This window comes from Leucoraja erinacea, chromosome 19, assembly GCF_028641065.1.
Source record: "Leucoraja erinacea ecotype New England chromosome 19, Leri_hhj_1, whole genome shotgun sequence".
Classification (NCBI taxonomy): Eukaryota; Metazoa; Chordata; class Chondrichthyes; order Rajiformes; family Rajidae; genus Leucoraja; species Leucoraja erinaceus.
In genome coordinates, this window is record NC_073395.1 from 34,019,264 (window position 1) to 34,032,833 (window position 13,570).

Sequence of the window (13,570 nt, forward strand, 5' to 3'; positions counted from 1 at the left end):
GCCTGAAGCCATCCCCATTCCCCGGATGTAGGACACTTCCCCCACCCCCCCGGCCTCCGACAGCCCCTCCCTCCGGGGGAGCCGTCTCCCTCTCCCGCTGCAAGGCTCTCCCACCGGCCTCCGCCTAAAGCTATCCCGTCCCCAGCTGCAGGATGCTTCCCACCAGCCCCCGCCTGAAGCCGGCTGGGAGCGGCAGCAGTAGGCCGCGGTAGACCAAGGCACAGGGCTCTCGCTTAACTTTTTTTTTCCCTGTTGCCAGCCGGGCAACCTTTGTAGGTTGCCAAATGACAGTTTAGGTGGTCATTTAAGACGGCTTGCATGACGCGTGCTCGGACGAAGTGCGTAGTTACCAGTCGGAATTATGCTCAATGAAGCATTCACATATTATTTCTGCTTCAAATAAAGTCACAACTAATAGATTCACCAATCAAGACGTGATATATACCACAATGACATGCAGCAAAATTATAATATGGTATCTCAACTCTTTTTACACATTGAAATTAATGCAATTTTCATTATTTCTTTCCACTTCCAAACAAAAATGTGGTTGGATTATTCAGCGTATGATCAACCTGTGTCAATAAATCCTGAACCTTGATAACATATATGCTTAACCATGCACACTACAGATTGATGCAAGCATGTTTTCTGTGAAGGACTGAAAATTATCATGACATCGTCATAGCATGGGTCGTTATTGCTATTGGTACAGAAACACTCTCACTTCCCACATAATTTATCCACAACAAAATATACAGGTTGCAAGGAATTTTCTAAAGGCATTTTATGATAATAGCTGTTAAAACTGACTATACCCATCTGACAGGTTAAACATTACACTAACTAACAAGAGATAGCCAAAGGACATAAATGCAGCAAATGTTTGGTAATATATTTAAAGGTGTCAAGACGCCACATTACTGGACATTCAGATTACATGTATGTGGCAATGAGGATACCCAGTTTGTAAGCACCATTTAAAAAAAAAAAATGTTGATAAATGCTTTTCCCATCATTCCCACTTCAGAATTAATGTTAAAATTTCAACTGAAATATCTCCTGACCAAATTTGTGATGTATATGACTGACTGTAAAAGTAAAACCTGGATAAATCCAACGTATAGTTGTGAATGTTGCTCATTAAATAACTACAGTACTGATACTCCATATTAAGAGCATTGATTTGCTATTTAAATGAATTCTGTAATAACGTGTCAGTGACATTCGAACACTATGGTTTTAATTTTTTCACGTCTTTCACGTGTTTCACAATTTAATTAATCCATCTTTATGGATTAAAACAAATAAAAACATTGGGAATTAAAACATATTTGATCACATTCGTTATCAAACATAGTCAATGTTAGCTCTGTAGACATTTTCAGCACAATAGGGTCGGGATGGGGGGGTGTCTGAATCAGTGCAGGATGGATAGATGGGGGGGGGGGGGGGGGCTTGAGAAGGCAATCGGTGGGGATTGGATGGATTCGGGCAGGGGAATTAGTGCGTGTTGGTTGGAGTAGGTAAAATTGTGAGGGGAGAGTGCGGGGGATGACAGTGGGGTTGAATGGGGGGGGGGGGATCTATGCAGGATGAATGGGGGCAGCAGTGCAGGATGAAGGGGTGAGCAGTGCAGGGTGGATGGGAAGTGAGGTCAGCACAGGATGAATTGGAGGACCAGTGTACGATTGATGGGGAGTGGCAGGTGAATCAATGCGAGGTGGATAGGGAGATCAGTGCAGGATGAATAGGGGGAGGGGGGGGGAGCACAGGGGATGTCAGTGAGGATTGAATCGAGGCAGGAATGGGGATCAGTGCGGGATGGAGAGGAGGCGTCTCAGGATAAGGAGAGTGGAGGTGGCGTACGAGAGAGAGAGAGAGCGAGAGAGAGAGAGAGAGAGAGGAAGGGGCAGTTGAGGTGGGAAGGATGGATGGCCAGCGCTCCTCGAACCGCATCTGTCAGGCATGGAAATCGCAACCAAAATATGGAGGGGACGGCCGACAGAATATCTTGGTGGCCGCGCGTGCATGCGCACACTCACACACACGCGCCTGCGCACTGTGAACGGTCACTTTCAGCTCAATCCAGCGCTAAATGCAGCTCAACTGCCTGTCTCGCCTACAGCCCCGTCTCAATCCAGGCAGGGCTGTTGGTTAACCTGGCGGGACAGGCAGAGTGAGCTGGGTTTTGCGCTGGCTGTGGGCCTGGGGGCACCGCGCACGTCTGAATCCCGACGACTCTGGCCACCCCCGGGCGTGTGGAGGCTCTCGGGTGGGTGGGGGGATGGTCCAGTGGCGGTTCGGCAGCGATTGCAGCGCCGGAGAGCCGGGATCGATCCTGGCTGCGGTGCAGGGTTGCCGAGAGTGTTTTGTCTCGTCTCCGTCCTCCAATCACCCCCCCCTCCCCCCCCCCTACTCTACTTCTGCCTCTGACCGATACCTCCCTCCTCCAGGGGTTTGTTTTGAAAGCGCCGTTATCAGGCCGGGCGGGGCGCGGGAGGAGGAGGAGATGGAGCCGTCGCCACTGCTGCTGTGCGGGGCCCGTCATTCGCTCCGACCCTCCGTCACGCCACACGTTCCCACAACCATCGCCGACACAAAATGTCACGTTCCTTTTCTCCAGAGATGCTGCTGGACCCGCGGAGTTACTCCAGTTTTTTGTGTCTATATTCGGTATAAACCAAGTTGCCAAGCCGGGCAAAATGACTCGCCATTTAGGTTGCCCGGCGGCACTTTGGGTGGTCAGTGGCACCCGGGCAACCGTTAATTTCGAGCCCCGAGGCAGCGGTAGGCCGCGGCAGCACTCCTCGACCCCTCCCAACCGGCCCCCGACAGGCCCCGCCTGAAGATGTGCCCCTTCCCCGGCTGCAGAACGCAACAAGAACGAATGGATTGAATAAATCTCAATTTTAACTTTTAAATTGTTATATTTTAAGTTATTCACATTTTAAGCGTTAATAAACCCTTTTCCATTGACGATGAACTCCACTTTGTATTCCCATCTACCTGTGCAAACTTTCCATCACTTTAATTTTCAATAATTTGTCTTCCTTGCCTTAAAACATTTCAAAGAATTTGCTTCTGCAGGAAGAGAGTGCCAGAGACTCAATACCCCCTCTCAGAGAGAAATAAAATTTACCTTGTTATCTTTTAGGGGTTTCTTTCTGGTTCTACATTCTGCAGCAAAAGTGATAGTTGTCGTGTATAAAACAAGCCCTTCAACCCACCTTGTCCAGGCTGACCATCATGCTTATCTATATCAATCCCACTTGTCTGCATTAATTTGAATTTCCTCTGTCTTGTTCATTCAAGTACCTGTCCAAGTGCAGCTCCTTTTCCCTGCAGTTCTTTCCTACACATTTAATATCCCTTGTCAACCAAGGTTCCTTAACCTTGTTAGCCTTGCCCTTTGTTCCAGCAGGAAGATGACCTGAACTCCTAAAATTTTACTTTTAAAAGCCTCCTATGTTCTGAATGTCTCTTTACCTGCAAATGCCCTCTCCAAGACAATTATTATGAGTCCCAATTTGATGCCATCAAAATTAGCCTCTCCATATTTATGACTTTGACTTGAGGGCTGGTTCTATCTTTTTCCATCATCCTCTTGAAACTGGTAAAACCATGGTAGAATTATAGAAGAAAGAACAAACACTCCCTTCACATCCACACTGTCAAGACTCCTTGGGATCTTCTGTCTTTTAATTGTCCAATGTCTCTCTTTTAAACTTCAACAGACACAAGGCTAGTCTATCCAACCTTCCTCGTAAGATAAAGTCCCATTCCAGGTGTTAGTCTAGCAAACGTCAGAAAATGCCGGAAACATCCAAGTTAAGTAGCATCTATGGAAGACGAAGTAAAGATGACATTTCAGGTTCAATATCTTTCATTTTAGGCTCCCAAGATCTGCAGTTTTTATTTTATTTTTTTTCTATTAGTTGAGGCCAATTAACCTATAAACCTGCATGTCTGCAGGATGTGGTAGGAAGCTGGAGCACCTGGAGGCTGTTGGAAAGAGTAATTTGGCAAAATGTCTCTTGCAGGGATTTCCCAGCAGTACACCAGGGAATCTTTACCTCCTTAACTGGCGTTAGTCTGACCTGGTGTAGGATCAGCATCCACATTCCTTTCTCCAGACTGGAGATTAGGATATAAAAAGTGTTATTTTTTACATAAACGCTTTAATTGTATTTTGCATCACAATTTTTAAATTGCAGTTACTTTTAAAGAAAAATGTATACATTTAAAGTATTTTTAAGATGTCTATAAATTACCAAAATATTAAAATACCTTTAAAATAGAGTGCAGTTTTGACAGGAGACAAAATTCAGTCTCTACATTTGCCGTTTCTCATCAGGTGGCCAGTGCATTGAAGGGGTGGAGGCGCCACACTACATTGCCTTCAGGCACATTTGTTATTTGAGCATTTCTGTGTTTTGCTGTGTGCCTTCCAAAAGCTGAGGGACAACTGAATTGATTATTTTGCTGAGAAGTTCAGGCAGGCAAGGGGTGAGTCCAGCTGATCTTTAAATTAGCTTCTTTAAATTAGAAGCAGGGATATTATAGATTAGTGAGCCTCATATCAGAGGTAGTGAGAGGAATATCACCTGAACCATTTTAGAAGTGAGATAAATTTGGAGATCTCAGAATTTAATGCGACATTTGCTTAAGGGCCGGTCCCACTTTCCCGAGTTACTCACGAATTCTCCTGAGTCCGTAGCGAGGCCGTAGATATTTCATAAAGGCTTTTTATGCCCACCGTAGGTACTCGGGCATCAGGTAAGTCGGGACGTTTTTTCAGCATGTTGAAAAATGTTCACGAGTTTAAAAAAAAAAAAAATAGCCCCGAGTTCCTACGGCTGGCATCTCCGAGTTTGAATCAAGGGGAAAACTCGGGAGAAATCGTCAGTAACTCGGGGAAGTGGGACAGGCCCTTAAGTCTTTTAGGATTTAAGATGATAAAGTACAAAAAGAAGCAATCAGTAAATTATTAACGCTGCACTTTTGTAAGTTATGGGGGCCATTGGGAATATCCATGGAAACTCTTGCTGTATGTAGTTGTTGAATTATTTTCTGACTGTGCTGGAGGGGCCGTCCTGTCAACATTATTAATAATTAATTTTTAATTTTTTTAATAATTATTTATTTATAATTAATAATGGCATTGCAGACAGGGGGTCTTCACAGTGGGATATATTAGGCATGGGGTCTTCACAGTGGGACATATTAGGCATGGTTGGGGAAATCTCTCTAGTCTTGGCCTGACTTTGAGAAGAATCACTTCAATATGTTAAAATATTCTGAACACTGCACTATGTCTATTCTCAGAAGAATAGAACATTTTTAAACTTGGTTCTACAAAATCTGATACTATTTGCTAGTTATGTTGCAACTGATCGGAGACTTTATTTAAATATTGAGATATGGGTAGAGGTTCCTGAAATTTCCAAATGAGGGACAGTGAAAATCGATTTCTTATTCACACAAGCATCCCAAGCAAAGTTTTGTGTAAGACTAACTGTGGCTAATGGTTAAAGAATTAATGCATGAAAGATGTATATTGTTAAAAAAAAAGTGCAGATCCACAGCAGGAAAAATGGCTCAATCGTGGCTAATGGCAAAAGGTAAATGTTGTATCAAAATAGATGTCCAGCTGAATGTTGTCATAAAGAGCAGTATGGCCTAAGATTGGGACATTTAAGAATTCAATGGAAGACATTGATATAGAAAGAGAAAGTGGTCCCCTTCATGAAGGAAGGATATATTTGCAATGGACTATTGTGGTGAAGGTTTGTAGTAGTAATACTTGTGAGGTGGGAATTATTATATGAGGAGGCATTGAGGTGACTGGGCTAGGCCTATACTGCATAGTTTAGAAGATTATGACGCATGGGCCCCGCAGTGACAGAGGGTTGTGGAGGATAGGTGTTATTCTGGCTGGAATAAATGCCTTGAACATAAATGTAGATGTGTTGGTTAGTACACTTGCAAATGGTACTAAAATTGACGGTGTTGCAAACTGTAGAGAAGGCTCTCACTATACAGCAGGATAGAGATCAGCTACAGAAATGGTGGATGCAGTTTAATCCAGCCGTGTGAGGCGTTGGTTTCAGGCGGTCGAATATAAGGGGAAAGTATACCGTTAATGGCAAGACCCTTAACAACATTGAAGTACAGAAGGATCTTGGGATTCATGTCCATAGTTCCCTGAAAGTGGCACCACAAATAGAATGCATGATGATGAAGATGTATAGTATGCTTTCCTTTATTGGTAAATGGCATTGAGGATCAGAGTCAGGAACTCGTGTTGCTGGTGTATAGTACTTTAGTTAGAATGCATGTCCTCTTTCTTCAGTATTCTTTGCGTTTGATCCATCATGGCCCGTTGCTAACTATTTTAACTCCCCTTCATCTTCCCATTCCCATACTGACCGTTCTGTCCCAGGCCTCCTTCATTGCCAGTGTGAGGCCACACACAAACTGGAGGTACACTGATATGAACATTGACCTCCAATTTTAGGTGACCTCTAACAACCCCCTCCCCTTTTTGCCCAACACCCCCCTGTCTCCTCCCCACCTGGACTTACACCTATTTCTGCCCTCCTCCCACCCCTCGCCTCCACCTACATTCCTTCCTCTGACTTCACAATTCTCACCACTTAAATCATTTTGTCCAAGCATGTGCCTATCAGAACCTTCCTTCACCTGTGCTCCGCTATTATCTGCCATGCTTTGTCCTGTCACTTTAGTTTTTGCTGCCCCCCCCCCCCCCCCCCCCACTACAATCAGTCTGAATGTTCCTGACCCAAAACATTGCCTATCCATGTTTTCCAGAGATGCTGCCTGACCCGCTGAATTATTCCTGCACGTTGTGTCTTTTTTTTGTAAACCAGCCTTTGCAGTTCCTTGTTTCTACATTATCAGAATGCTGCTTGGATTAAAGGGTATTTGCTATGAGGAGAGATTGGACAAACATCGAGTGTTTTCTCTAGAGTGTCAGAGGTTGACAGGAGAACTGTCAAGCATTTGAAACAATCAGGCATAGAAAGGGTGGACATTTGGAAGCTTTTTCCCCCATCGTACCCTCTACTCTTGAGGGTATAACTTTAAGGTGAGAGGGGCAAAGTTTAAAGCAGTGCAGGTTACGTATTTTTATTCATACAGAGCATGGTGGGTGCCTGGAACTCGCTGCCATGGAGACAGATATGATAGGGCATTTAAGAGGCTTTTGGATATTAATCACTGGAAGGACATGTATCACATGCATGTAGAGGAGATTAGTATAACTTGATATCGTGCTTGATAGGACATTGTGGGTTTAAGGGCCTGGTCCTGTGCTGTACTATTCTAAGTGAGATTTCCCTGGCATGTCCATATGTAATAGCATTAAAATAAGGAGTTGGCCTTCAACCAAATTGTGAAGATTTATTTGGTATCGTAAACCTTTGGAATTTTATACCCAAGAATGCTGCGATTACTTAATTGCAGGATATATTCCAAAATTTCACAGAATTTTGGTGTCAAGGAATATGGGATTAGTAACTGCCTTACGTTTTACATGTACACAATTCCTACCACCTCTTACCACTCACATGGTTCTATTCTGATTATGAGAATTTGGGTGTTTTGCATTTTTTCAAGTTTGTATCGCATGTAAATCACATAGTACCTTGTCATCACCCTGTATATTATCATGACCGCATCTGTGTTGTGCTTAAAAACAAAAGTTCTCTGGTGTCGTACTTTATGCTGTCAATGGTGATCCTGATGCAGCAATATCTTACTAAGATATGTTGTGCACTATTGTTACATTATTCTGTTCAAAATGGGAAACACTATACTGATTAAAGTCGTACAAATTTAATTTGTTTTTCAGAGATCATAAAAAAAGGCTTGATTTCCGGGTTGGTGACAAAGTGTGCTGCACTAGGAATGCTTATGTCGTGGATTTTCCTAAAATCTCAAAACCGGATTCTGAGACCGATTCAAAGGGGATGGAAAAAAATCGCTTATGTAATGGAGAAATCTTTTTTATCACAGAGGTAAAACTTTGATCTTTTTGTAAAAAATTAAAAGGTATCTTAACATCAACATTCTTTATTGGAACAAAGTCAAATGCCTAAAATGGGTTAATATCAAGCATTCCCTATGGTGTATAGACTTAACTACTTGAAATTATACTTACAATTTGTCAGATCTGAATTATCAACATGTTCTAAATTAACAGTACTTTCTGCATATCCTCAGTTGCCCTTACTGGGCTATTCCCATAATTATATGAAATCTTGCAACAGTAATCTTCCAAGGGAGTGCTGGAAGCTCTAGGATTTAGTCAGTTTTTTCATACTTTTTTAGTAAAAATATGGCATCTGCTCTCAATGTGGAGGATAGCCCAGGTATCTCTTTTTCACAAACTGCAGAATAAATCCAATTTGACTCATTACAGCTTCATCAGTCAACTCTTTATCAGCAGTATTGACAGTTTAGGTTTTCGTGCTCATCATGTCCATGGTTCAAACATGGACCAATTAATTGAATTCCATAAGTGAGAGTGAGTCCCCTTGATAGCAGTCACTCCCACTCAACTTGCACTATGTTGCACTCAACTTATTTAATTGAGTGCAGCATCAAGAAAACATATTGACATCAACAGAAAAACACTCCACTGCTTGGAGTCGCATGTGGCACAAAGGAAGATGGTTGTGATTTCCGTAGACAATGCAAGAGTTTCTCAGTGCTCTGCACTCAAGAATTGTCAACTATTTCATAAATTATCTTATTTTCATCATAAAACCAGATGTGGGGACATTCACATGACGTTCAATTACATTCTAAATTGAGCAGAGGGTGAAATAATGTACGCCGAGTTCAGCAAGATCTAAACAACATTCAGGCATGGCATGATAAATGAGGAAAATAACATTCATACCATGAGTGAGAAAGTTCAAAGATTTTAAAGTTACAAGCAATAAAGAAATGCCTTCACCTTTCTCCTGTTACACTAGCAAGTCTAACAAAGAGCCATTCTTCCATAGCTCTAGTGATATAACAGCACAACTTCATGAGTGTTTTCCTTTATGATATAAACATCAGAAGAATGTTCAGACAATGGTTCTTTCCCTCAGCTCTACTGATTACAATGTACAAACATTAGATCAACATGGTCAAAAAACCAAATGATTGATCTGCAGGAAAATAGCTTCTGTAGCATAACCATATATGGGCTAACCTTTCCTCTCTCGGAAAAACCTTTCAATCTTAACAAGCAAGAGGCTGTACAATGCTCTGTAGATAAAGTATTGCTGAATCGCTGATTATTGGGGTATAAATATATCTGATTGAACATTACCCATTTGTGTGGGGATACAGTGACTCTGTATAGTCTGTATCTACATGCTGTAAGAGTGACAGACACACCCGCAAGCCCTCCAATCCAGGCAACATACCTGTGAATCTTATCTGCACCCTCTATAGCTGTATCTTATTCTTTCTGTGACGATCAGATGTGTGCAATATTCCAAGTGTGGACTCACTAATGTTTCATACAATTGTAACATGACTTCCAGACTGCTATAATCAATCCCATGTGGATGAAGACAAGCATACGGTACGCCACCTTCACCAAATATTTTTGTGCTTGTGTGGATAGAAGGTCTTGTAAAGCTTTTTTTGTTTGGCTTGCAGGATAAAGTTATACAAACCAATACATCTACTATACGTTACTTGTTACTGGATGACAAGGAAAATAAGCAGATTTTGGTGAATTTTAAAGAAGTAAGAAAGAAATGCAAGTTGGCACATGCATGGGCCAGAACAATACACACCTTTCAGGTATGAAACGTAGTACTGAATAACTTAATAAATTAAATTGAACATTGAACTGCACGAAGCCTCTGAAGTGTTGTATGGAACTGATTGAATTTTGAAGGCTATGTTTTTGGAAACTACTGTTTGGTCTAATAAGTGTGCCTCATGGTTGCATAATGCACCTCTAGAGTACTGCCTCATGCTGTGAATTGTTGGAAGATTACGTGTCGCATTAATGGTGAGGTTATTACAAAATTTAGCCATAGGAAAATGATGCGATTTTTCTATGGAATATTGAGCAGAAAAAGCTAATGCAGGTCTAAGGATAATTTAACAATCAAACATAATTTTCATTGAGGGAATTAAAATATACAATGGTAGGAATTTGGGATAAAGAACAATTGCATGAAGAATGAGGACTGCACTTGACTTGTTTCTTTTTCTCTCTTGTTTCACAGAGTTGGTAGCTCCCTCTATTCCTCAGTGATCATTCATACATTGAGTGTAGGTTATCAAAGCTGGTGACATTTACAGTTGTATTTAATGGAGTGTAATCAGGAATGGAAGATTACCAGGTTACTATCCCAAATTTTCAAGGGTTCATATTAGTTACAGCCCGAGACTGACGCTTTGGCTGTGCTGCACTAACTAAGCATAACTTGGGACCTCCTGCTGAAGTCTGCAGAATGGGTTTGAAACACTAATGGAAATACAATCCTTTTCTACTTTAGGGCTCTGAAGCCGACACGGTTGTGTATGTTGTGGGATCGGCTGGAAGACAGAACTGGCAGCACATCTATACCGCAGTCACACGAGGGCGCAAACGTGTATATGTTGTTACATCCGAGGTTCAATTTATTACAGCAGTGACAGCCAGAGGCCCCCAGAGAAATACACGCCTGCGTGAATGGCTGCAGGAGAAACTAGTAAAACCAGGAGCTGCATCATGCTCTGAAGGATCACAGTTCCAGCAACAGGCAAGTTGCATGCTCTCTGCAGTGGCAGCACCCAGCTCAACCCTGTTTGATTCATCTGCTTCTTCGACCCAGGTATTACCAAACTTGTCATCCTGTATAGCAGGAGAAGTAAATAAGAGCACGAACACACAATCTCAGAAAGAAGACTCCTATTCTGAAGATTTGCAATTTGCACAGAATTATAGCTGGTCTCCTTATAGTGTGGAGCTGGACAACAGAGAATGCAATGGAGCCTGCGTAAGGCCAGATGAAGCAGTCAACTCCTTGCCTCGTATTGATGATACATCAACAAGAGAGAGTTTGGTGATGACTACTGAGGAAACTAAAAGAATTGAAGCAAACTGGTCTCCTGGATGTAAGAGAAGTGATAATACTTCAGCTGGTGAGGGATCGACTGCAAAGTATTCAAAGGTAAATAAATTAGCTGTTGGGTGGTCTAAATTACTGAAGTATTAACACCAGATCATGTTAACATTTAGTAAGAAACAGCAGTTTGTTGTTCATCCATCACAACAGCACTGCTGATTGCAGCTTTTGGGGAACACAAGTTCATAGTAGTGTGGGTTCTGAGTTTATAACATCCCTGCTTTATAATCCAACTTCTGAGTAGCTGTCATTTATGTTGGTTATTCCTTCAGAAACAATGAGAATGATTTTTTTTTAATCCTATTAAAAGTATCTATTTTTTTTGGTTGATCATGTGCCAATCTTGCCACGTATTATTATTTTAAGGTTGCTTGCTGACCATAACTTTGCTAAAAACTCATTTCATTAACTTGTGAATGCGCTACCAATGTTTTATTTTTCCGCCTATTTACATCAATATAACTGAAATGATTCTACATTGGCTATGGTTGCGCAAGACCTGACAAAATGTGTCGTCATTTGTTTATCCTCCCTTTCTATATCCCTTCTTGAAATGAACACCAATCTGCTGCTAAGTATTAATGGGTTCATTCCTTTCTCTCAGGACTTATTACTGCCACTGATGCCTTTCTAAATTGTGTTTGGTAACCTAAGAAAAAAAATGTTCACTGACATATCCTAAAGAATGTAAAACTTGAGGATTACTGAAATTCTTGATCTTTACTTCAGTGATACAAGCAACTATTAATTGAAGTTGATAAATGTAGCAAAGTAAATATCTGAGGATACAGGTGCACAACCTTTTATCCGAAAGCCTTGGGACCAGACACTTGTCGGATTTCGGACATTTTCGGATTTCCGAATGGAAGATTTTTAGCGTAGATTAGGAAGGTAGCGCGGGCGGCTTGAAAAGTCTGGAGCGGCTGCCTCCTCCCCGGAGACCGGGGAATCATTGTAAATCATTGCATAAATGTTAGTCAGTTAGTTTGGAGGGATTTTATGTGGTGGTGGGAGGGTAAAGGGGGAAAACTTTGATTCTTAATCCCCTACCTGGTTGGCGACTCCCAACATCGCTGAGCTGGGGGCTCCGTCCGGCCGCGGGCGGCGCTGGTTGGAGCTCCGACCCCGGCAACTCTACCCCTGGCTGCGAGGCGCTCCAAATCCAGCGCCGCCCGCGGCTGGAGGTCCGCAGCCCCAACTCCGCGAATGTTGGGAGTCGGATGCCCGCAGCCCCAGCTCCGCGAATGTTGGGAGTCGGCGGCCACAGCGCTCCGGAGCTTACCGCACGGCGACCCGGTAAGGCATTGCCCGCTCCCCGCTGGTATCCCAGCGCTGCGACGCCGCCGACTCCCAACATTCGCGGAGCTGGGGCTGCGGGCGTCCGGCCGCGGGCGGCGGTGGATTTGGAGCGCCTCGCAGCCAGGGGTAGAGTTGCCGGGGTCGGAGCTACAACCGGCGCCGCCGGCGGCCGGACGCCCGCAGCCCCAGCGCTGCGGAGCTTACTGCACGGCGACCCGGTAAGGCATTGACCGCTCCCCCGCCTCTCCGACCAGGTAGGGGACTAAGAATTAAAGTTTACCCCTTCACCCCCCCTTCACATAAAAGCCCTCCAAACTAACTGACTAACATTTAAGCAATGATTTACAGATGTTTAAGTGTCTCCCCGGTCTCCGGGGAGGAGGCAGCCGCTACAGTAGTACAAACCTGGGTTGACCGTGGGTCGTTTCGGGTCAAGTTTGGCGCCAAACGTGAGCTTTGGTGTGCAGACGACATCCTGGAAAAAATGGGCGGTTTTCGGAGTTTTTCGGTTTCCGGAACTCCGGATAAAAGGTTGTGCACCTGTATAAATGGTGTCCACTGAAAACGGTCAAAACATGACTCGATTTATTTTATGGCATGGTAATTAAAAAATGATAACTTCTTAACTAAACCACATGTATGTTATTTTACTTTGCAGATATTAATGGAATCACCCCTGGGCTGTACAAAGTTTAGGATGATGGTACTTGATAACTCATCACCACCAGTAAATGCGAGTAAAAGGTTGTTTACGGAAGAGAACAAATAAGGCTGTAGATTTTACTAAAAAATGACAAGTTGGCAAATAGACTGCTATTGTGGAATTGCAGATATGACTGGATGAAACAGAAAGTCATGTTTGTTTTAAAACCATTTAAAACTTTTAATGCATGTACCAGTCAATGTAATAACGGGTTACAGAGATATGCCAGATAAGTATTCTCATGTTAATTTGTGGCAACCAGTTTTTTAAATTAAAAAAATATTTTGTGGAATGTAAGTAGTCTTTAAATTTTACATGAATGGCAGTAAATAGTTTTCTGTGATATATAAATTCAATTGTACAACATTCAATTGTACAACAATAGTGATTTTTGTCTCACATGGTTTTATTTCATCTT

General features: G+C 42.7%; 1 protein-coding gene across 1 annotated transcript in view; it reads left to right on the forward strand.

The window, feature by feature from the left end:
* LOC129706475 (DNA helicase B-like) overlaps positions 1–13,534 on the forward strand; it is a 42,670-nt gene extending 29,136 nt beyond the window's left edge. The window contains 4 exon segments of the mRNA XM_055650807.1: positions 7,877–8,042; positions 9,685–9,831; positions 10,539–11,195; positions 13,108–13,534. Coding sequence (XP_055506782.1) covers positions 7,877–8,042; positions 9,685–9,831; positions 10,539–11,195; positions 13,108–13,218 — 1,081 coding nt within the window. The 3' untranslated portion in view covers positions 13,219–13,534.
* Positions 13,535–13,570: the final 36 nt, after the last annotated feature.